A 22,354-nucleotide genomic window follows, 5' to 3' on the forward strand; every position below is an offset into this window, starting at 1 on the left:
ATCTGGCTAGCAGAGCTGTTTAGTGGCTTTCAAATTCCCAGTACAAACATTAAAAGAAGACACCACAAAAATAGTCAGCCAAGCTATGCATGCACATACCCATTGCTAGAATTAAGGAAGATAGTGCTACTCCATGCAAATGGATTCTAATGCATCTGAAATTCAAATGCAGTTAGCAACCCAAACACACCCTTCGTAAAGTGGGCAGGAAGTCCACTTTAAGTTAATTTTTCTCTTAATTTCTGCTCTCCAACTTAGAAACACAAGGTCCATTCCAAATAGAAAATCAGAAGAACCTTTCTATCCTATAGGTGTACCTATTTGGCACACTATTAATACTTTTCCTTGCTACATTCGAGAATTGTAGTCCCCATAATGGAAGTGGAAGATGAAGTAGGACTACTGTCCTGTATTTAGAGAAACATACTCCCCACAAATTATATCCTGTGGGCAGGTACATAAAAGAATCAATCACTAAATCAATTACAAAAGAAAAACTAAAACAAAATTAATAATTCTTCAGGTTACAAATGACTGATAAAATCTGAATAAGTATCTTGCAGAAAAAAGTTAATACCAAGTAAAAAAGTTAAAATCAAGTTCATTGAAAATGGAATAAATATTGCTATTTGATAATTCATTATCCTTCAATTCAACCTAGTATTCTCTCAATCTCCATTTTCAATATTTTTTTTTTTTTTTTTTTAAACAATGACTTCTTTTTTACCTTGCAAATAAGTTCCAAGGCTTCCAACTCATGTTCACAAGTTTCCACCAATGCAACTACGTATTTCCAACATCCTTTTTCAGATTTCATGAATTTCCTAGCGGCGAGAGAACACTGAATTGGGAGTCAGCCTGAGTTTTAGTCGTGAGTGTTATTAACTAGTGGTATGACTTTGGAGAAACTTTTTTTGAGCTCGTTGGACTCTCATTTTCCTTTTCTGTAAAACGAGGGGCTTGGAATAAATAGCAAGTAAGGTTCTTTCCAGGTTTGACATTTGGATTAATGTCCCAATGTGTTTTTTTGATTCCTACCTCAATTACTTATCTGTGCTTTGGTTAATCTCCTGTAGAGCCTTTCCTCCCACTCCATTAATCTGTGTTCTTGTCAGATCTCGTTTTAGACTCATTTAAAAAGTTCCTAAGGAATCATGTGCTTCTTGAGCACTTTTTACTTCTCAGTCCAGGGACATTTACCTGAATAAGGTTTTTTAAAATACGCCATTCTTGAGGTGTTTACTGTGCCTGAGAATTATTATATTAGAATATTTTAAAGACAGCAAACTCAAGGAAAGGACTCTGGCTTATTAAACTTTGCATCAGCAACCTCAAATGCACTGCCTGGAAGCTGGTGCTCAGATGTTTATGAGAAGAAAACATGTACTTTCATTATTTTAGTTGCTCTGTCCCTTAAAAACTGAAAAGCCAAGTTGTAGAAATACGGTCTTTAGAGCAGAATGGAAGACTCAAGGAGGAAAAGAAGTATACTACGGAGTTATGAACAATACCATTGAGTTTTATTGGTCTTCTCTCAGTAAACTTTTTCATTCCAAGAAAGATATTCAAAAGGCATTACGTAATAAACATTTATTGGGTGACTTTTTCCCCGCTCTAAAGTGTCTTTTTTGTGGAATGGGGAGTGAGAAGAGGAAAAAATGTTAAGGGTGAAAACAATTCCAAGGAAAGGGAATTTATGCAAAGGTTCAAAAATTAGATGATAAACCATTGGTGAGTCAAAATAACAAAAGCTTGTAGGAATGAGGGGACTATAATAGTGTAAAAGATAAAGTGAGAAGTTAACAGAGGGCGGATAATGAGTCCTTATATAGCATGTTTTGAAGTTGTACATTAAACTGGTGATTAATTGGGGGCCGTTGGCAGGTTTTTAGCAGAGAGCTGATATGTTCAAATTCACGTTTTAGAAAAATCACTCTATTTGTGATTTGGTTAGTTGATGTTTCAAGAGTGAAAAAAAGCCCTTTATAAGTTTGTTGTTGTATTTCGGTTCTATCATAGTAGCAACATTAACAATAATAATATTTAATATCTAGAAAGTAGTATGGAATTTCAACTCTGACTAGACCGAGGTCTTTTAGGGCAGGAAGTCAGCTTTATTCATTGTTGTAACTCTAGCACAATGCTTTGCATGTAGTAGATACCCAACTAATATTTGCTAACTTGATTTCAATATTAACTAAAAGATTATTTTAAAACTCTTTTTCTAGGATAAACATGAACCAGAAGATACTGAAAGTGGAGAACTTGCTACGATTTCACACTATTTGTAGGCAGCTGCACAGCCTGGGTCAAAGAAGAATATTAGCACAGTGGAAGCATGTGTTTTCATCTGCTTACCCAGTGTGGATGGCTCAGCTGTACGCTTGGCCCTGGCAAACAGACGTGCTCTTTGGTGCTGCTTTATCTCAGTATAGGCTTCTAGTAACAAAAAAGGTAGTTATAAATTTCTATCAGTTATTGTATTTGATCTGAGATGGAAGTGTGTAGAGCCATGAGCAGAAATCCATTTTGAGTATTTGTCATTTATAGAATCTTTATTCCGTAATGCTACACTCCAGGCAATACATCTCTGTGAAGAAGTTTTAGTTGTTCAGTAATGCTGATGAATTTGATTACTTGAGAACTGGTGGTATATAACAGTGAATTAAGGATGTAGGAGTTTTAATTTTAGTCTAAGGTTTAACTACTTATGAGAGTGTTAACTGGTAGAACTAGGAGCCGTGATTATGGTAGATACTCCAGAATAAATCTAAATTGTCACTTAAAAGTTTTTTCTTCTTCATGCGTTCTGAATTTTTAACAGGAAGAAAGATCACGGAAATCTCAGTTGTCTTCAACAAAATCTAAAAAAGAGGTAGAGGTGTGGATTGGAATGACTGTTGAGGAGCTGGCCAGAGCAATGGAAAAAGACGTAGGTGAGCCAGATAATTTTTTAAGGAAAAATATGAGAACATGGATTACCCGGTATTTTATTTGCAATAAGATTAAGGCATTCAAAGATGAAAATTAGACTGGTGGTTTAAAAAGATGTTAAGTCATTCCCATATTTTTTGCTTTAAGTCACAAACTCTAATTCATTTCTTGGCTCTTTGCCAAATATAGTTCTCTAAGATTTTGCTTCTAATAAAAGTGGAAATGATTTTCTTATCTGAAGCTAACCATTCTTTCTCAGAAATTTTGTGGGCTATTAGACTAAGTTAAAAGAATGTTTTTTGGACTGAGGGACCATATTTATATTCATTTACTTTCCCTTTGTTTTTCTATAATTTTCTGATTTCCTTTTTTTACTAATTTTGACAATATCTGTAATGCCAGCAAAAAAATATTCATAGTAATAACTACAGCTTTTAATACTATTTTTATTTATAAATGTATAGCATCATTATCATTTTTTTAATTCCTTCATTGCATCACTGATGTATTTATTATCATTTTAGGATTGTTGGAACAAAATTTGAGTTTTCATCATAAACTGACATTAAAATTCAGTAAACCAGAAATAGCCAATGACTGTAGCAAAATGCAAGTGAAGCAGACTCTTGGGAAAAAGAAAGAATTAATAATAACTCATAATTATTGAGCTGTTATTATAGACTAGTATTTTATATTTATTAACTCTGTAATTCTCACAGTGCACTAGAGGTACATATGATTATTATTGCCTTTTATAGGTTGAGAAACTGAGGCATAGAGAGGATAAATAATTGCCCAGGATTTTATGGCTATTATGTGGTAGAGCCAGGACTTAAACCCACGAAGTATAGTTCTAGAACCCATGCTCTTATTCACAGACCAAATTATCTCTCAAGAACTGTTATTTTATAAATTACAGCAGAACTAGAATTTTAATGTTTTCTGCTCAAAAGTGTTACTCTTTATGCATGTACATCCTCACAAAGAATAGAAAATTAGCATACTGTCCTGCATTTTCATAACTTTGCAGTTGCATTATATAATTATAACCAGAACAAATGGTCATTCAGAATTTTTCCAAGAAAAACTGTATCGATATGATTTTATATATGATATTTATAATAGACTTGATTTGAAACTTTATTTTTGGCAATTGTCATACATATGAAACCAGAAATAATAGAATAATAAGCATAATGTATGCATAAACTAGTGACAACAATTATTAATATATCACTTAATCCATAAATACTTCTACATCTGTTGCTAAAAGATGATTTTAAACATTACCGCACACACACCTGTAATCATAATAATTCTTTTGTATCACCAAATGAATGAAATAATTAAAATATAAATTTAATTCCATAGATCAGTGCTCTAAACCTGAAACTGATTTGCTATGATTTAAATAAGTTATGTATTTAACGCTTATTTAATTTTATATTCATGTCTCTTTTGAGTTAAAGATAATTTTTATATGCTGAATATTTTTAACTACTATATTAGCAGTCTGAGTACATTGGGTCAATGGAAATAACTGGATGTAATATTTTTGGTTGAAATGCTTTGTGCACTTTTCTACATGTAAATATTTAAATCTTGGATAAAGATAAGATCATACATCAATACTATATGCACTTAATATAGAGGGAACAAGATTATCCCTATATATAAGCTGTCTCTCAAAAGTTAAGCAAAACATTTTGGAAAACTAGTTGCTGGATTATTAGGGATTTTTAGCATTATTAGAAACAGAATTATACTAATTATAATTTTTATGTTTAGAAAGAGTTTTATTGTTCTCTTAGAACGTATTCATATAGAAAATTTGCATTGTGTCATTCTTAAAATGTGTTTTCTTGGGAAAGGATGTGGTGGGAGATACATAGGAAAGAGTTTCTTGCATTATTATGAAGTAATATCAGTGATATGCTGGCTTTCATCAGTTTGTGAGCCAATCAATAAACTATAAGGAATTTTGTGAGCTGATTGTTAAACACAACTGTTCAAAAAAATTAAATCATAAACAAAAGTAATACTCATCAAAACTTTTCACTTCCTAATTATTTTACAGCATTTTACTATTATCTTGTTCTTAAGGTTATTTATGCCTATTTTGCCTATATTTTGGAAATACTGTATAATAGTGTGCTACTGCACATCTCTTTTCATCTCTGCATTTAGTGATTTCATGGTGGTAGCTTGAAATCAACCATGGTACTTGCACCATGAAAATTGGGAAATTTCTTTTTTATTTTTGTCAAGCCTTGTGAGTAAACCAGCATTTACCAGCATACTACTACATTCTTTTAGTGTAATGTTTTGCTTATTTGATGACACCTTTATTTCATATATGTGTCTCAAATTGTATATCTATAGGGTGACAAAGTCTGGAAACTCAAAACTATTTATTTTAATATAACATCATTCACAGGGAAATATGACTGAAATGAAAACAAAGCACATTAAAATGAAACAATGCATAACAAGTAAACATTTTTCTTACATTTCAAGACTTTGCGGACACCTTAAATAGATACATAAATAAATTGAGTTTGTGTGTATGCTGAGATACTGTGTGTGTGCACGCACACGCATACAGTCAATTTTGGGATTCTGTATTGGCAAATTCTCTAAAATTAATACCCATTGTGCTTTTGCAGTCACTCCCAGACGTGTGCAGAGCAGTAAAAATTTTGAGTCGCCCAATCACACAGTTCTAGCTGAGGTTTGAAGAGGCAATGCTGTCTTCTTGTTTCAACAAGTATCATTTTTGTGGTTTATTTAGTGCCAGGTGTTTTGCATTTTCATGCTTGTTATTGGTGGTTTTGCTGTTTAAAATAGCCCCTAAGCATAGTGCTGAAGTGCCATTTAGTATTACTAACTGCAGGAAGGCTGTAACATGCCTAATAGAGAAAATACATGTACAGTAAGCTTTGTTCAGGCATAAGTTATAGTGCTGTTGGCCGTGAGTTCAATGTTAATGAATCAACAGTATAGTATAGTAAATAAGGTGTCTTTAAACAGAAACATAAAACGACGTATGTATTGATCAGCTGATGAAAATGTGACCAGAGGTTAAAGGAACCTAATCCTGTATTTCCCCTCAGAGCAATAGTTCATTATTTGCTAATTCAGCATTTATAGAAAATAACTATAGTGGATAACAAGAATCAACTGTATATATACATACATATTTGTTTATGCATGACATATGTTTTCAAAGTAGACTGATAAACTATTCAATACTAAATGTATACAACATGCAATTTAATGTTTTAGATGACTCAGATGGTTCATAAAAGTACATAAATATTCTAAATATTTATGACTGCAGAATTCAAATTTATATGTATCATATTTTAAGGATCATTTTCTTTTTAGATTCTTTATGATGTTAACATTAGAGTTAAAAGATAGCTTATATAGTTATTCCTCTCATTGAGTGTACTGTTTATATAGACATTTATTAAAAGAGGTTACTTCCTTGAATATTTAATTTCATGATCCTAAAAGGTTTTATCTTATTCCACCCAGATTGTATTTATGAAGCTTTAATGAATACTGCTATGGACATAGATTCCCTAGAAGCAGACTCACATTTAGATGAAGTCTGGATCAAAGAAGTGATAAAGAAGGCAGGGATGAAGTTAAAATGGAGCAAATTAAAACAGGACAAAGTCAGAGAAAATAAAGATGCTGTGAGAAGGTAAAACATAACCATATCTACTGGGGGAAGGAGATCACAGTTTTATTCACACTTTTTAATGGAAAGATTTGCTTTAAATTTTCTTTTGCAATTAAAATGATGTGTGAATATAGGTCATACTTTTCTTCGAAGTGCTTAAAACATCAGAAAGTATATTCAGGTTATTGTAAAACTCTGAGGATTATTTTTCTTAGTTTTCCAAATATGTATATTGATAATGAATTTTAAAAATTTATTCAGTTCTGCTCATGATTTTGAAGATGCCAACTTTAGGTGGGCAGTGATGTATTTTGTCATACATCATTGTATGCATAGAAGAAGAAAATAGTTATGCCTAATCAAAGCTGAATGTTGGGTTTTATTGTTAACAGTAGTTCACAGAGATAATGCAAACCAGTTCACCAGCTATAAAGTGTTTCTGATGTTGAAGAAATGAAATTCCTTTGCTATTAATTGTAGGCCCCATGCAGATCCAGCTTTATTAACCCCAAGGTCCCCAGTTGTTACTATAATGGGCCATGTTGATCATGGGAAAACAACGTTACTTGACAAACTGCGAAAAACTCAAGTGGCAGCAACGGAAGCTGGAGGCATCACTCAACACATTGGTGCCTTTCTTGGTATGAACACAAATTACCTTACAGTGTGCTTGGCAACTCCACATATTTTCTTAAACCAGATGTCATAGTATGAAATATACAAATTCAAAGTAAAAGGGGGGGAAAAAAACAAAGCGAAAGGGAAGGATAAAAGTTAAAGCCATTGGTTTGATGAAACGTAGAGCAGATGGTTAATAAAGGTTATTCTGTATATTCTATAAGAAGCAAATTATATTACCGTTTTATTCTAGCCCATTTTTAGTTTGATTTAATGAACTTAAATTCCTCAGTGCTAGGTTGTGATAATGTTGCTAATGATAATTAAATAACAGCTATCATGTACTGAGCACCTAGCATGTGCCTAGCACTGTCCTGAGCACCTTATATGCTTATATTCCATATTTTCAAAACAGAATCATGAGGTAGGTATTAATATTCCTACTTACAGATAAGGAGGATGAGGCTTGCTTAGGTTAAATTACTTGCTCAAGGTACACAGCTAGTAAGTGACAAAGCTGTTGGACTCAAATCCTGAGCTACTAACTGTATACTAAATTGTCTTTGTTGCTCAAGGCAGTTGTGCAGCTGATGTTTGCTCATGTAGAGATGGCTGCCAATATAACTATTGTTGTGTTTTTTCTCCAGAATAGATATCAGTTGGTACATTTATGAAAGTAGTTATATTCTAGAAATATGAAGAGTTTTAGTTTGAACTTTTACATGAAAAGAAAACCCTGCAGGTCCCACTGGTATCACTTTCTGTTGTGAAATGATCTGTATTCTGATTAAGGTAAATGGAAGGAATAAAATTATTTTAAAGCATTTTTGTGTTTGATAATGTCACATATATTCCTTCATGTTGAAGAGGTCCGTATTTGAGTCCTTGCTGTTCTTGGATTTCTGTTTCCACAGTCTCTCTGCCTTCAGGGGAAAAGATAACCTTTCTTGATACTCCAGGACATGCTGCTTTCTCAGCAATGAGAGCCAGAGGTGCTCAGGTCACTGACATTGTCATATTGGTAGTAGCTGCAGATGATGGTGTGATGAAACAAACTGTAGAATCTATTCAGCATGCCAAAGATGCTCAAGGTACTGTGTGTCTGTGGTTGACTTACAAGAATCACTGTTTTGGGGCCATGTATGTTGTAGCTCATTTAATCTGCATGGCAGTCCAAGGATTATTATACTTGTTTTACAGATGAGGCTCAAAAACAGTTGAATTGTTTTCCCACAGATATAACTACTAAGAAGAATGTTGCAGGATTCATTTTGGGATTTGTGATCACTAATACAGTCCTTCCTCTACTGTCTACTTACTTGGCATAGTATGAGAATATGACAGTCTCAAATAACTTTTTAAAAAAATTTTTATCATGGAAATTCTAAACAGATGTAAAAGTAAGAATAGAATAATGAACCTCCTTGTACCCATCACCTAAATTCATTAGAAATTTCAAAGTGATGATATTCTAAATCTGTTATTCCTTGTTCATTCATCTTCTGGACTTCTCTAAAGGGAAACTTTCCCCTCATCTACATTAAATAAATTCTTATTTGGTCAAAAGTATAAAATTGAAACTTTCGGAAAATTACTTAGCTATTTTCTCGCTTATTTTTTTTTTCATTACAAAATTGTAATATACACATACTCTGTACATTCGTTCTTATTCTGATGTGACTCTATACCCGCTAAGAAAATACTGTTGTCTTAAGAAAATGTACCTGATGGAGTACATCATATTCACCTAAGTTTGTTCGAAAAGAAAAAAAAAGGTTGAGAATCACCAATCTAGTCAAATTCTGTCATCTCACAACATGAAAACTAAGACCCAGAGAGTGTTAGGAACTCCCCTCATTACAGTTAATTGGCAGCATGAATCTGATCTTCAAGCTTCCAATGTCACTCTCTTTCTAATTCCTTAACATTGCTTTTGTGGAATGGACTATATTCTTAATGATTCTAGGGTATATAACAAAAAGAAGAGAGTGAAAAACTTGCCAGGGATCCCATAACAAAGAACAAAGTAGTTGGTTGAGATAGAATAAATCCTTCACATCGTGCTTTCCATACTTGTTCTCTTGATTTCTGTTAAGTTCCAGCTCATCAATAGGGAATGTGCTTTTCGATAATAGTAGGTTGTGGATTGCATAACTCTTTTTGTGTCTGTTCCTTTGATACCTGAAAAAATTGCAGATTTGGTGAAACCCAACCAGAGAATTATCTCTTAGAATGTTGCATGATTTCTGTAATGAGAAGATATGTTTACTAATGACAAGTAGATTTTAAGGTTATTTAGTTCATTCATTAAGTAAATATTTATTGAGAATATACTATGCGTCAGTCACTTAGCTAAATGTATGAATAAAGAATTTGCTATCAGTCCTAACAGTTTACAATAATAATACTTAATTTCACCCCAGGGCAAGATGTTAGATTTTAACAATGTGTTAATACTTCCTGGGAAGAAGAGGCAAATCATCTAGTGGTATTAGAATTGAATTAGAATCGTCTCTTTACTTTTTTCTGGAGATTATCTCCAGTGTAGTTGCTGATCTTGCCTTCAAATTATAGGCCTTTCTTCACCCAAAATACTGTTTTGTTTTGTTTTTTAAAATCATCTTAGGTTTGTGGTCTTAATTCAGAATCTACTTATAATTAGTTTTGGTATCTCACACCTGGAATCTTATACATAGAAAGCAGAGTGAGGTGGGTCTAACGTGGGTCTTTTTAGGTGTTTTGAGTCTATTCACTGAGTAAAGAAAAAGCCAGAAAAGATTGGTGTCTTCATTGTGAATACCTAGAATTGAAGGTGTCATCATTTACACTCTTCTTAACTCTTTCAGTGCCAATTGTCCTTGCCATAAACAAATGTGACAAAGCTGAGGCTGATCCTGAAAAAGTGAAAAAAGAACTGCTAGCTTATGATGTGGTGTGTGAGGATTATGGAGGCGACGTTCAAGCAGTGCATGTCTCTGCACTTACGGTAAATGCAGGTATCTCGTAGATGATGTGTTCAAATGGGAATGCACATAGTGCATTATACCTAAAGAACATTTTGACGTACATAATGTCTTTTGTTGTTTAAAAATTCTCTAGGTACTAGGCAAAAGCTGGTATCATTATTCTGGTTTGGTAGGTTAGAAATTAGGCTCAGAAAGGTCAGTCACCAATCCGGGGCTACATAGCTAGCTGATCAGTGGAGAATCAGGTCTAAAATTAATGCTTTTCTTTTTATAAGATACTTAGAATGAGGAGAATAAATGGTGAATGATGTGAGGATAGGGTAATATTAGGCTAAAGACTGTTTTAAGCAGAAACGAAATCCAGCTGGTAATAAAAAGTGATTGTTTTTAGTGAAAAAACTATAGAACAGGTCCTAGGACATTTAAGAGAGATTTAAACAAATAACAATTTCACTAATACAAACATGAAACATTTGAATTCAGTTTGTAATGATTGACTCAATGTTTTAATTAATTAAATTTCTATAAGTCTTTAATGTTATTTAAATTTGCGTTTACATTACCAATTATTCTTTTCTGGTTGAAAAACACTAAGGAAGCTCAGTACCTGCTCTGTGATAGCATTTTCCAATTCTCTTTTTCTATACAGGTCACTGCTAAGCAACAATTTACTTTTTTGTCCATTCTCATATTCTGCAGTTTACTTGTAATACAGACTTTTTTCACCCTGATCATTCACTGAAGGGACGATACTATATTGGCCATCTTTCTCCAGTTCAGTCTCATTTTATCTTTACTTTTCCAAATACGTTATCTCCAACATACTTAGAAATTATGCCTCTATTAATAGTAAAACAATTCCTCTTTTTCTCTGAAACTCATAAAATGCCACCTTTGTTATATTTCTATTATACCTTGATTGCTACTGCACTCTGAAAGCCAGATGGCAAGATTAAAACATTTGAAGACATGGCCACCTTTTCTGCCCAGATATCATCAAATGAGTAGATAGATGTAAAGCTACTTAGGCAAATTTGGAGGCATGGCAGAGATGATTCCTGGGGAATGGAGGGAATTGGGGGAGAGTGGCAGAGAAGTAAGATGAGGCCTTCTTTTCCAAGGTAGATATAGAAGACTATGTCATGCAAAGAAACAACCCCAGCTCTGCTTTTCAGAGCAGCATTTTATAAATTGGAATAAATACTAGGATTAAATAGATGGGTAGCAAAATATTCATTCAGTTTTGTTTAAAGTTGTTTCTGTTGTTTTATAGTCTGTAAAAAATGTGAGGAATCTCTTAGCTGACATAGAGAATGGAAAAATCACTTGCCCATCTGTTCCAGTTCCATCACCAGTTGATCAAGCTGCATGATCTTGGAGCCCTAGAAAGCATAGTAAACAGATCATTAAAAGTGAAAGAATCATCTAATCTACTCTTTAATTTTACAGGTGAGGAAAGGAGATCTAGGGAGGTGAAGTGATTTTTCAGGGTTGCATAGCTGGGTAGTTAATGGATCAGATGAAAAAGTAGATGTAAACGCTTATTCACTTGGATAGAACTTCATTGTAAAGTAGAATTGTAAAGAAGGAAAACACAATTGTAGAGACAGATGGAGGGGGGAGTAAATGAATGAAGCATGTTTATGGAAGGATATTAACAAGCACCACTAGAGGCCATCCTTAAAAAAAAAAAAAAAATAGCCACTGTTTCTTGCAAGATCTTTCCCTGAATCAGATTTTCTTGCTCCTCCCTCCCTCTTCTCCCCACTTCTTTCCAATTGGATAAGTCATGCTTTTAATGCTTAAAAAGTATAACTGTCAAAGATTATTTGGCTTTCTGACCCTGGTACTTAACATTTACAGATAATATTTATTAATGTATATTAACAATGTTTTGTTGTTGTTGTTATTAAAGGGTGATAATCTGATGGCTTTGGCAGAGGCAACAGTTACTCTTGCGGAAATGTTAGAATTGAAAGCAGAGCCCACTGGTCCAGTGGAAGGAACGGTAATAGAATCTTTCACAGACAAAGGAAGAGGGTAGGACTGTTACAATGCTTGCTTTTTAATAATTTTATTTCATTGTTTTGTGACTCGATTATATAACTGTATTTTGATTGAATGATATGTTAGTCCATGAACCATATTTTGAAAGCATTTGTTTTGAAAACTATTATTACACTAGCACACAGAACACAAAAATGCAGTTAGCAGTAGACCATAGCAACTATCTGCATACATCTAATAGTTGTAGTTAGATGACTTAAGTAGTTCAATTTGTTTAATTTTTTCCCCTACTGTCTTAACTGAATTGGTAAAGCCTCATAGACTGACATAAATTGGAATGAAATAGCAATTATTGCATTTTAGGGTTTCCAAATTTTTTGTATCCTTATCCATTAATATAATATATAGGAAAGTCTTTTGAATGATGTTCTCTTCTTTAATTCCTTCCCTGTCAGAAGAGGTCTCACTGCTTAACTAATTAGTTATAGAAAAAGGATTAGGATTCTGTCAGAGCACTCAACTATCTGCACCCCTTAGTACCATAACCTTACAAGAAATGTTTTTTTTTTTTTAAATGTCTTATTGTAGTAAAGACACGTTACATTAAATTTACCATCTTAATCACTTTTAAGTGTACTGTTCAGTAGTATTAAGTATATTAACAGTGCTGTACAACAGATCGCTAGAATTTTTTCATCTTGTAAAACAAACTCTATACCCATGAAACACTAATTTCTCCTCTTTCCCCTTCAGCCCTTGACAGTGTCTTTCCATTTTCTGTTTCTGTGATTTTGACTACTTTAGATACTTATATGAGTGGAAGCATACAGGATCTGTCCTTTTTGTTTGGCTTATTTCACTTAGCATAATGACCTTGAGGTTCATTTATGTTATAGCATGTGACAGGATTTCTTTTTTTTCTTAAGGTTGCGTATATACTGCATTTTCTTTATCCATTCTTTTGTTGATGGGCATTTGGGTTGCTTCCACCTTTTAACAATTGTGAAATGTTTTCATAGTATGAAAAACTGCTTGAGAAGTTGAGAAGTAGCGGAATTAACCCTGTATGTACATAAGATATATTTTTAAATCTCATAAAGATATCTTTGCTCTATTTAAGAAAGTGCTATTATTTCTTGATTATAGCATTAAGACTATATACTTTTTTTTTCGTTTTAGTCCTGTTACTACAGCAATAATTCAAAGAGGAACTTTGAAAAAAGGCTCAGTTCTGGTTGCTGGAAAGAGTTGGGCAAAAGTACGCTCAATGTTTGATGAAAATGGAAAAACAATTAATGAGGCCAGTCCCAGCATGCCTGTGGGAATTATAGGCTGGAGAGACCTCCCTTCTGCAGGAGATGAAATTCTTGAAGTAGAATCTGAGGTATATCAAGCTTAATTCCTATTATTAGATATGATATAGTGATTTTAAATATCAATCTATAATATCATACCCAATAAGTATAATATGTTAACAAATCATTCTAGACTATAAGGGGCTATGAGAGGGCCAGTGGTGCCATTTTAGAATTTGGCTATAGAATTTTTTTAAATTTGAGATAGAATTTTTAAATTAAATAATTTTAATTATACAGAAAGCCCCCAAACCAAAGTTTTGAAATTTACAAAATTAATGGTTTCATATATGAGTTAAGCTAATTTCATAATGTGGGAAAAACACAAAGCTTTTAACTCAGCAGTTACTGGTTTCTATTTAGTTAAATAATTCCTTTTTTTTACCTGTAAAGCCAAGGGCACGTGAAGTTATTAATTGGAGGAAGTATGAGCAAGAACAGGAGAAAAATAAAGAGAATCTGAAAATAATAGAAGAAAAGCGAAAGGAGCACCAAGAAGCACATCGGAAAGCCCGTGAGAAGTATGGTACTTTGCACTGGAAGGAGAGATCGTTTATAAAGTACCAAGAAAAGAAGGAACAAAAACCCTTAAAGCTTAAAGAGAAAGCAGAAAGAGATTCACATGTACTTCCTATAATTATTAAAGGTGACTTTTTAAAGATTTTACTTTATAACTCATTTTTGGAATATATGTATTTCTTTATTCTCATAATTAATTTGGGCCATTAAATTTAAGCCAAAATTATTTCAGTATTTTGGAGGAGACCTTTTTTATTGAGGTATAATTGACATATAACATTATATTAGCTTCAGGTATACAACATAATGATTCCATATTTGTATATATTGCAAAATGGTCACCACAGTAAATCTAGTTAACATCCATCACCATACATAGTTAGAAAATTTTCTTCTTGTGATAAGAACTTTTAGGAACTATTTTCTTAGCAACTTTCAAATATGCAATACAGTATTATTAACTATAGTCACCATGCTATACATTACCTCTTCATGACATTTTATAACTCGAAGTTTGTACCTTTTGACACCCTTCACCTTTTTGCCCACCCCCTACTGGGGGAGATTTTCTTAATAAACATTTTTCTTCTCGATTCTGTTGTAAATGTACATTTGGTCCATACTTTATTAAATTAAGTAGACATTTATAATGCTAACCCTAAATAAAAGGTGATTTAGTGGTAAATGCCATTTTTCTTAGGGTTTTAGATAGATTATTGTCATTTTTGTATCTATTAATGTCTGACTCTTAACACCAATAATTTTAAACTTTTGCTGCATTTAGGTGATGTTGATGGTTCCGTTGAGGCCATTTTGAACATTATGGATACCTATGATGCTTCACATGAGTGTGAACTAGAATTAGTACATTTTGGTGTGGGTGATATTAGTGAAAATGATGTTAACCTTGCTGAAACTTTTCATGGTAAGGATTCCATTTTCTATTTGTTTAACTGTGTTCCCTACTACATACTGTGAATAATTTTCTTCTGTCTTTTGTTGCTTGGCATTTATGTGACATCGACCCCATCAGCATCACCTTTCCTATTGCAGGCAAGTCTCAGCTACCAAATGAGGGTGGAGGCGATGTACATTATTTTAGCCATTGCTCCACTTGTTATACTGCATCCTTGGGGAACTATTTCAAGCCCCAGTAGTGTTTCTTGATTTTTTTTTTTTTGAAGGTACCATTACTATCCTCTCTCTCCACTCCTCTCACTCAACCCAAGGTTGATTATCTATCTTTCATTTAGACTTTTGAATGCTCCTAACTGTAATCAGTCTATTCAGTACTTTCCTTCATTTTTTTTTTTTTTGGCTACCTATTTTTGTTTGTTGATAATTTTACAAATCAAATATTGCTTAAATCAAACACTCCTTTTAGCTTTAAATTCCTACAAGGCAGGGGATGGTTTATTAGTCAAACTCATGATACACAAAAAGGGGACTCATGACTGTCTCTTTAACTAGGTCTAACCTAGCAAAGCACCAACACTTTTGAGTGATTAATGAATCATTTAGGAAGGAGGTACTTCAAGGACCTGACTTGATTAGAACTAAGTGTTGTCTCTACTATTGAAAAGGTATTTTCAGTAATGCTGGTTAATTCAAAGTATTTTATGGGCACTGACTAGCCTAGGATTGTACTGTGTAATATAGATAGTGTATTGAATGACTTCTTAATGATGACTTTCAAGGTCATTGTTTTTCTTTTGATTAAGCTGTTTGCATTAATTTTTTCCATTTGTTTAATACAAGAGTGTTTTGCTTTTTTCTCCCGCAAGATATTTGCCTTTAAATACATTATTTGTTCTTTGGTAAAATGGTCAGCTTCATAGAACTTCTTTCATTTCTGATATAGCTCTTGAACTTTACCAATTAAGTAACTATTTTTGAGCATCTTTTGGCCCCCGAATACCTAGAGGTAAACAACAGAAGTTGTAGACAATAAGATTAGAATTTAATATTGGAATTAAATGTTCATAAAATAATATAATAATATTTCAGCCCTAATCGATTTTTTCTTTCTGGTATGAAAAGCAAAGCTTTGTTTAGCATTGTGTCTTACACACTATGGGCTCTTAATATGTTTCTTAAATTAATGGATTTAAAAATCATAAAGAAATTTTCCTTATTAACAAGCCACAATAGAATTTATAAAATCCTTTTGCAATTTGAGAATTTACTAGTTTCCATGAGAAAAAATTATAGAATTTCTCATTTCCCCTACTTGCTTTTGTAGAAAAGTAATTTATGTAGAAAGAAATAATATAGATTTGAGTTTCTGCTTGAAAGACAGACTGTTTAATGCAGTATTTGTGCTCCTTTATTGATCGTATTTCTGCTTACCAGGTGTTATATATGGCTTCAATGTGAATGCAGGCAATGTTATCGAGCAGTCAGCTGTAAAAAAAGGAGTAAAAATTAAACTTCACAAAATCATTTACCATCTTATTGAAGATTTGCAGGAGGAATTGAGCAGCAGATTGCCCTACACTGTGAAAGAACATATAATAGGTGAGTGCTCATTGCATGTTACTTTTAAATATTTATATCTTAGGTGCTATAAATAATACTTGGAAGCAAAGTTTAGAGGAAATGTATTTCACTGTTGAAATAAATTCACCGTTCCAGTACATATATTCTGTGTTCTAAAAAAAAATGACTACGTAAGAATTCAGTGTAAATTCATATGTATTATTAACACCTGCCCTCTGCAACACGTTATGCTTAGGCCCTAAGGATACAAAGCAAGTAAGGCATTAAGAACTTGCCCACAAATTTAGACAGGAACAACTAATTGTAATATAAATTAGACTGGGGTGGGAGACGTAAAGGTCAACGTGTCTTGGAAGAAGCCATTGATTCTGTCTTGGAGCTGCAGAGAAATCCACCATGAAAAGGAAATTTACATTTAAATATTAAATATTTAAAAATATTCTTCCTAGCATATCCAGATTACAGGCTAAATTTACTTAAGATGACTGAATCATTTTGTTCTTTTTCCTCCCCATATACATGCTTTTTTAACTTTTGATTTTGTTTTAAATTTCCAGAAAAATTAAAAGTGTAAGGAACTCCTTCCCATATACCCTTTACCCACTTCACCAATTGTTTACATTTTGCCCCATTTACTTTCCCCACCTTTTTTTCTGTAGCATTTGATAGTAAATTTGATACTGTATCTGTTTGCTAGTAAACACTTTACATTTCCTAAGCACAAGGATGTTCTTTTATAAAACCATCAGACAAATATTAAACTCGGGAATTTTAACATTAGTACTATTAAGCCACAGTCCAGATTCAAATTTTGTCATTGTCCCAATAATGGCCTTTATAGGTATATATTTTTCCTTCAGTCCAGGATCATGGATTACATTTAATTCTTCAGTCTATTTTGCCTTTGACAGTTTGAAGTGTATTGTCTGGTGACTTTGTAGAATGTACTTTAATTTGGATTTGTCTGTTTCCTCAGGATGAGATTCAGTATTTGCATTTTTGGTCTACAAAACAGATATTTTAGGCTTTTCTGACTTGCTTAACATGATCATACAGAAGTTTGTATGTTTTTATGCTAACAGCAATTTGTAAAACTATGTCATATGAGGATTTCTAGGAGTAAGCAAGCACCAAATAATACTAACCTTGGAAAGTTGGTACATTATAGTGAGTGGTACCATGTCATTATTGGAATTTGTTTTAATTTTTAGTCAGTGAAAAAACTAAGCTGAGTCACAGATTAAGTACTCTTAAGTGGATATAAATTACATGGTGAAATTAAAAATAAATCAGATAACAGATGATCTGTTCTAGAAAATATATTGAAGTACAGTTGAAAACTAGGTTTTCATGGAGCAGACAGGAATTACATTAATCTTATCAACTATTATCATCTTCTAGTGCATTTTATTCAGCCAAAATAAAATCATTCATCCTTTTGGTAAGCATGTGTTTTTGTGATTTTCTTTTCCAAGAATATCCAAGCATTTTTCTGTAGTTCTAATGTTGGTCAGGAAAATAAAGTTGATGGAGTCAAAGAAAAACCAGGACATCTTTCTATGCACAATTTGTATTTTTCTCACACCTTTAATTCTGCCTTGCATAATGTCAGAAATATTTCTCAGTCTTTTGTATTCTGTACTTAATATTATCTTCTTCCTAAAGGTGAGGCTTCTGTACTTGCTACCTTCTCCGTAACAGAAGGGAAGAAAAAAGTTCCTGTGGCTGGATGCAGAGTCCAAAAGGGACAGTTAGAAAAACAAAAAAAATTTAAATTAATCCGTAACAGACAAGTTATTTGGAAGGGTAAGCAACATCAAAATTTGTTTCTATTTCATATCCAGTCACCAAAATCTGACAATCTTGAGTAACCATTTGAAATCCATCTTTCACTCTTATAATCCTAGTTCAGGCCACTCCTTCTTGCTCATAACTGGTCTCCACTTGTTGGGTTCCTTCTTTACTAGTTCTGATGACTATACCAGGATCGTTAGTTCCCTAATCCAATTTTTTAAAATTCTAAAAATTCGCCCCAAACTATCTTTCTAGCCATGTCTCCTACACTTGATCTACATCGGTATACCTGCTTATTTCCATCCTTTAACTTGACATTTTGCCTGCAGTCTTTTATCCTGTTTCTCATTAAAGGCCTGAGTACAATCCCATCCTCTGCAATCTTGGTCTATCTTTAAAATGGGGCATTTAGTATTTTTCATTACAGATCTTTATAACAAACTTCATTTTCCTTTGGTTTCCCTGGTATTTAATCCTGTCATTTAACAGTAGTAAGAATTTAATTTTCAACACCAGGCTACATAGCTGTTAGGAGATGCTTATTATTTGTTGAATATATGAATCTTATTTCTTTTAAGGCACACTGACCTCACTGAAGCATCATAAAGATGACATTTCAATTATCAAAACTGGAATGGATTGTGGCCTCAGTTTGGATGAAGAAAAGATAGAATTTAAAGTGGGAGATGAAATTGTTTGTTATGAAGAAAAGGAAGTTCTAACCAAGACCTCTTGGGATCCAGGATTTTAATATTATTAAGAATGTAAAAGATTAAATGTCTTGCTTTATTATAGAGCAACTAATACAGTTTTGCTTTATTAAAGGTTCACCTCTACTGGTCAAAAACTACCCAAGTAGTTCATCCAAGCGTTAACATGCGTAACTGTTGAAACAGAGAAACTTATTTAAGGATGTCTCCAACCAGAAATCCTGATGTTAGTAATATGGTAAAAGGGAATTATTGGCCTATCATTGACAGTGATCAGTTAGTAAACTTGAAAAGCATGTTTTAAGAGTATTAAGACAAGCAGTCCTCCCTGAATTGAGCTACATGGGCAAAATATGGAACCAACCAAATACTGCTTAAAACAGTTTTGTGTCAACAGTACTATTGAGCAAATACTCCTAAGAGTTCATGCTCAACACTGAGCACTAGTATATTCCTGCGCACTAAAGACAGCAAACACCCCAGGCAGGTCACCTAGGGCAACTTTAAGCTCAGCCTTTAAATTTCCTGTGTATGAAACAAATGTCATAGCCTCTTTTTAGGCAAGGTCACACCAATTCACACACATCACTTCCTCAGTGGAGGCGTGGGGTGGGCAATTCCCACTCCAGGGCTCATTTGGCAATGTCTGCATTGCCTACATTTTTGACTGTGGTAATGGTGGTGAGGTGCTACTAGCATCATGTGGGTAGAGACCAGGGATGCTGTTCATCATCGTATGATGCAAAGGACAGCCCCCAAACCAAAGAATTATCTGGTCCAAGTGTCAATAGTGCTAAAGTTAAAAAACGGACAGAAACATGAACTGGTTTATATTTAAACAGCTGATAGTAAATATGACAGAACTCTTCTGTCAAAGTATAGTTTATCAAAGAAAATGGTGTGATCAATTTGATGCTTAAAAAAACTCCACTAGAATAAAACTCAACGATTAAATGTAGTTCATGTATTTTATTAATTCATATAAAATTACTTGTCTTCCGGTTTATTGAAGCAATAGGTCAGACAACATTTGCCACAATAATGTCTGTCAAAGTGGCTGGCCATAAAAACTCCAGCGCCACATTCATCTGAAGGGCACTCCCGACGAAGGCGACTGATTTTGCCATTCTCATCCACCTAAAAAGTACAAACATGTTAATTTTACAACATATTCCGAAGTCTAAGTGACTCAATTTTAATTTTTTAATCACACAGTAAAACTAGTTCTTAGTACTTATAAACCAAAGCACCCCCAATCCTCACCAGTAGTCACAACAAAATTCAAAGTTCATTAAAGTCCAGCCTTGCTAGGATAGACAGAGCCAAGTCCTAAACCTAGATGTGACTTCAAAATCAAAACCCCAGTTTGGAACAAGGAGTTAAAAGTGAACCCCATTATATAAAGCTCAAATACTAAAGAGGAAAAAAACTTAAAAGAGTTTGAAGACAGGCGAATAAAATTTATTAATCTATAGGTAAAAACTTAATTGGCCTACCTTATAGTATTTCAGAACAGCCAGCTTAACCTTCTTTCTCTTATGCTTATTCTTCTTGGGAGTGGTGTAAGACTTCTTCTTCCTTTTCTTAGCACCACCACGAAGTCTCAACACAAGATGAAGAGTGGACTCCTTTTAATGAAAGAGCATGAAACATGCTTTAAAAACTATTACATTAATGCTCATGCTCCACAACTAGCCTCATGCTTCTTCTAATTGGGTGCAGTGGGAAGCACACACCACCACAGATGAGGGGTGCCTTAGAAGGAAAAGAAAGAGGCCTCTGATTCTTAATTACTTTACAGGGAGATTAAACACATTATACCATGGGATGCAATCTGCAAAATTCAATGCGAGAAACTATAATAGCGCTTCACAAATATTAGTGTACGAGTCACCTGGGAATCTACTATTACTCAAATAACACTTTCCCCACTTTTGTGTATTGGTCAAAATTTTTAACATTCATATTTAAAGGGCTGTTCTTTCCTCCAAACAGACCTTTTGAATGTTGTAGTCAGACAAAGTACGTCCATCTTCCAGTTGCTTGCCCGCAAAGATCAGTCTTTGCTGATCAGGAGGAATTCCTAATGCAAAAATAAAACAAACCGAACAAATTAAGTCACAGCAGAACAAGCATATCTGCTCAAGTTTTACAAATAATCCTGAATAGAATGGTACCAATAGCTGTTAAAGAGTTCTTGTTCTTAACTGTAGGATAGGCATGATTTTAAATGTTTACTAATTTTATCATGTAGTTTAAACAATATTTAATACATATTGAAGGGGCATAGATAAAGCTCAAATTCACACATGTGAAATGCACTGCACCTTGGCTACATGCTCATAAACGTTTGTCTACCGTGTTATTCGAAAGGCAATTTCACTTTATCTGACCTCTTCCCATCCCACCAAAAGCAGGTATGTCTAGCGCCCAGAGGTAGGCTGGAGCCCTTGGAGGTTAATATTTCCAGACTAGAAAACATTACTTGCCTTCCTTATCCTGGATCTTGGCCTTTACATTTTCTATTGTATCCGAGGGTTCAACCTATGAGTTTTAAAATGCAAATATATAGGTAACGCAGTCACAAACTAGACGCTCAATATGAAGGTCACCACGAAACCGAGTCAGGTGAGGTGGCTGAAGCCTCAACAGAAGTGATCACACAGCCGGTGTCACCTCTCAGGACTGCCACGGGCAAGCACACTTCCCCAGCTCAGCCCGGGGAAGGCGGCGGCGGTGGCGGCGGCTGGAGCACACGTGCTCGCGCCCACCAGGCCCGGGGCACCTGGCTGGGCGCGGGACCCCTGGTTTGATCGTCAAGCCGGCACCACTGGAGTTGAAAGGCCCAGACTTCAGGCATGGAAAACTAGCCCTTGGCCCCTGCTCAGCAAACAACTCCCAATTCAGGGACAGCTTTCGGAGCCCAGACTCGGAAACATGTTCTTAAGCGAAAGTGCCAGTCTGGAAATCCACCTCAGGCCCACATTCGGGCCCTAGCTTCCTCAAACCACTTGGCCCATACCTCGAGAGTAATGGTCTTCCCCGTAAGGGTTTTCACGAAAATCTGCATCTTGGCGGCGGTTCCACCTGAGGTGGAGGGAAAGAAAGAGCGAGTTAGAGCTGGGGACACAAAAAGGGCGACAAATAAGTCGCTGGCCGGGGTAACAACCGAGAAGCACACACTCACCGCAGATGGCGGATCGGAAAGAAAGAGCGCCGCGCACGCCCAAAGGCTTCCCGGTGCCCCGCTGGAGGCCCCAC

At 34.3% G+C, this 22,354-nt stretch overlaps 2 protein-coding genes across 5 annotated transcripts in view; one reads left to right on the forward strand and one right to left on the reverse strand.

Moving 5' to 3' along the window:
* MTIF2 (mitochondrial translational initiation factor 2) overlaps window positions 1-19,233 on the forward strand; it is a 20,289-nt gene extending 1,056 nt beyond the window's left edge. For all 4 annotated transcript variants that reach the window (XM_006909595.3, XM_015587621.2, XM_015587622.2 and 1 more), the window contains exons 2-14: window positions 2,229-2,454; window positions 2,825-2,936; window positions 6,475-6,646; window positions 7,106-7,266; window positions 8,158-8,334; window positions 10,090-10,229; window positions 12,125-12,249; window positions 13,396-13,600; window positions 13,965-14,217; window positions 14,875-15,015; window positions 16,443-16,607; window positions 18,255-18,395; window positions 18,962-19,233. In XM_006909595.3, the coding sequence (XP_006909657.1) occupies window positions 2,236-2,454; window positions 2,825-2,936; window positions 6,475-6,646; window positions 7,106-7,266; window positions 8,158-8,334; window positions 10,090-10,229; window positions 12,125-12,249; window positions 13,396-13,600; window positions 13,965-14,217; window positions 14,875-15,015; window positions 16,443-16,607; window positions 18,255-18,395; window positions 18,962-19,134 (2,184 nt within the window). In that variant the 5' untranslated portion in view covers window positions 2,229-2,235 and the 3' untranslated portion in view covers window positions 19,135-19,233. The remainder of the gene's footprint in view (window positions 1-2,228; window positions 2,455-2,824; window positions 2,937-6,474; window positions 6,647-7,105; window positions 7,267-8,157; window positions 8,335-10,089; window positions 10,230-12,124; window positions 12,250-13,395; window positions 13,601-13,964; window positions 14,218-14,874; window positions 15,016-16,442; window positions 16,608-18,254; window positions 18,396-18,961) is intronic.
* Window positions 19,234-20,042: 809 nt separating this feature from the next.
* RPS27A (ribosomal protein S27a) lies at window positions 20,043-22,351 on the reverse strand. Its single transcript, XM_006909596.3, has 6 exons — window positions 22,281-22,351; window positions 22,116-22,180; window positions 21,583-21,637; window positions 21,091-21,176; window positions 20,590-20,721; window positions 20,043-20,230 (listed from the first exon to the last, which is right to left on the reverse strand). The coding sequence occupies exons 2-6, from the start codon at window positions 22,161-22,163 to the stop codon at window positions 20,081-20,083; spliced, it is 471 nt and encodes a 156-aa protein (XP_006909658.1). The 5' UTR covers window positions 22,164-22,180; window positions 22,281-22,351; the 3' UTR covers window positions 20,043-20,080.
* Between the last annotated feature and the right edge of the window lie 3 nt (window positions 22,352-22,354).

The sequence above is a fragment of the Pteropus alecto genome, unplaced genomic scaffold (assembly GCF_000325575.1).
Source record: "Pteropus alecto unplaced genomic scaffold, ASM32557v1 scaffold131, whole genome shotgun sequence".
In the NCBI taxonomy this organism is placed as follows: Eukaryota; Metazoa; Chordata; class Mammalia; order Chiroptera; family Pteropodidae; genus Pteropus; species Pteropus alecto.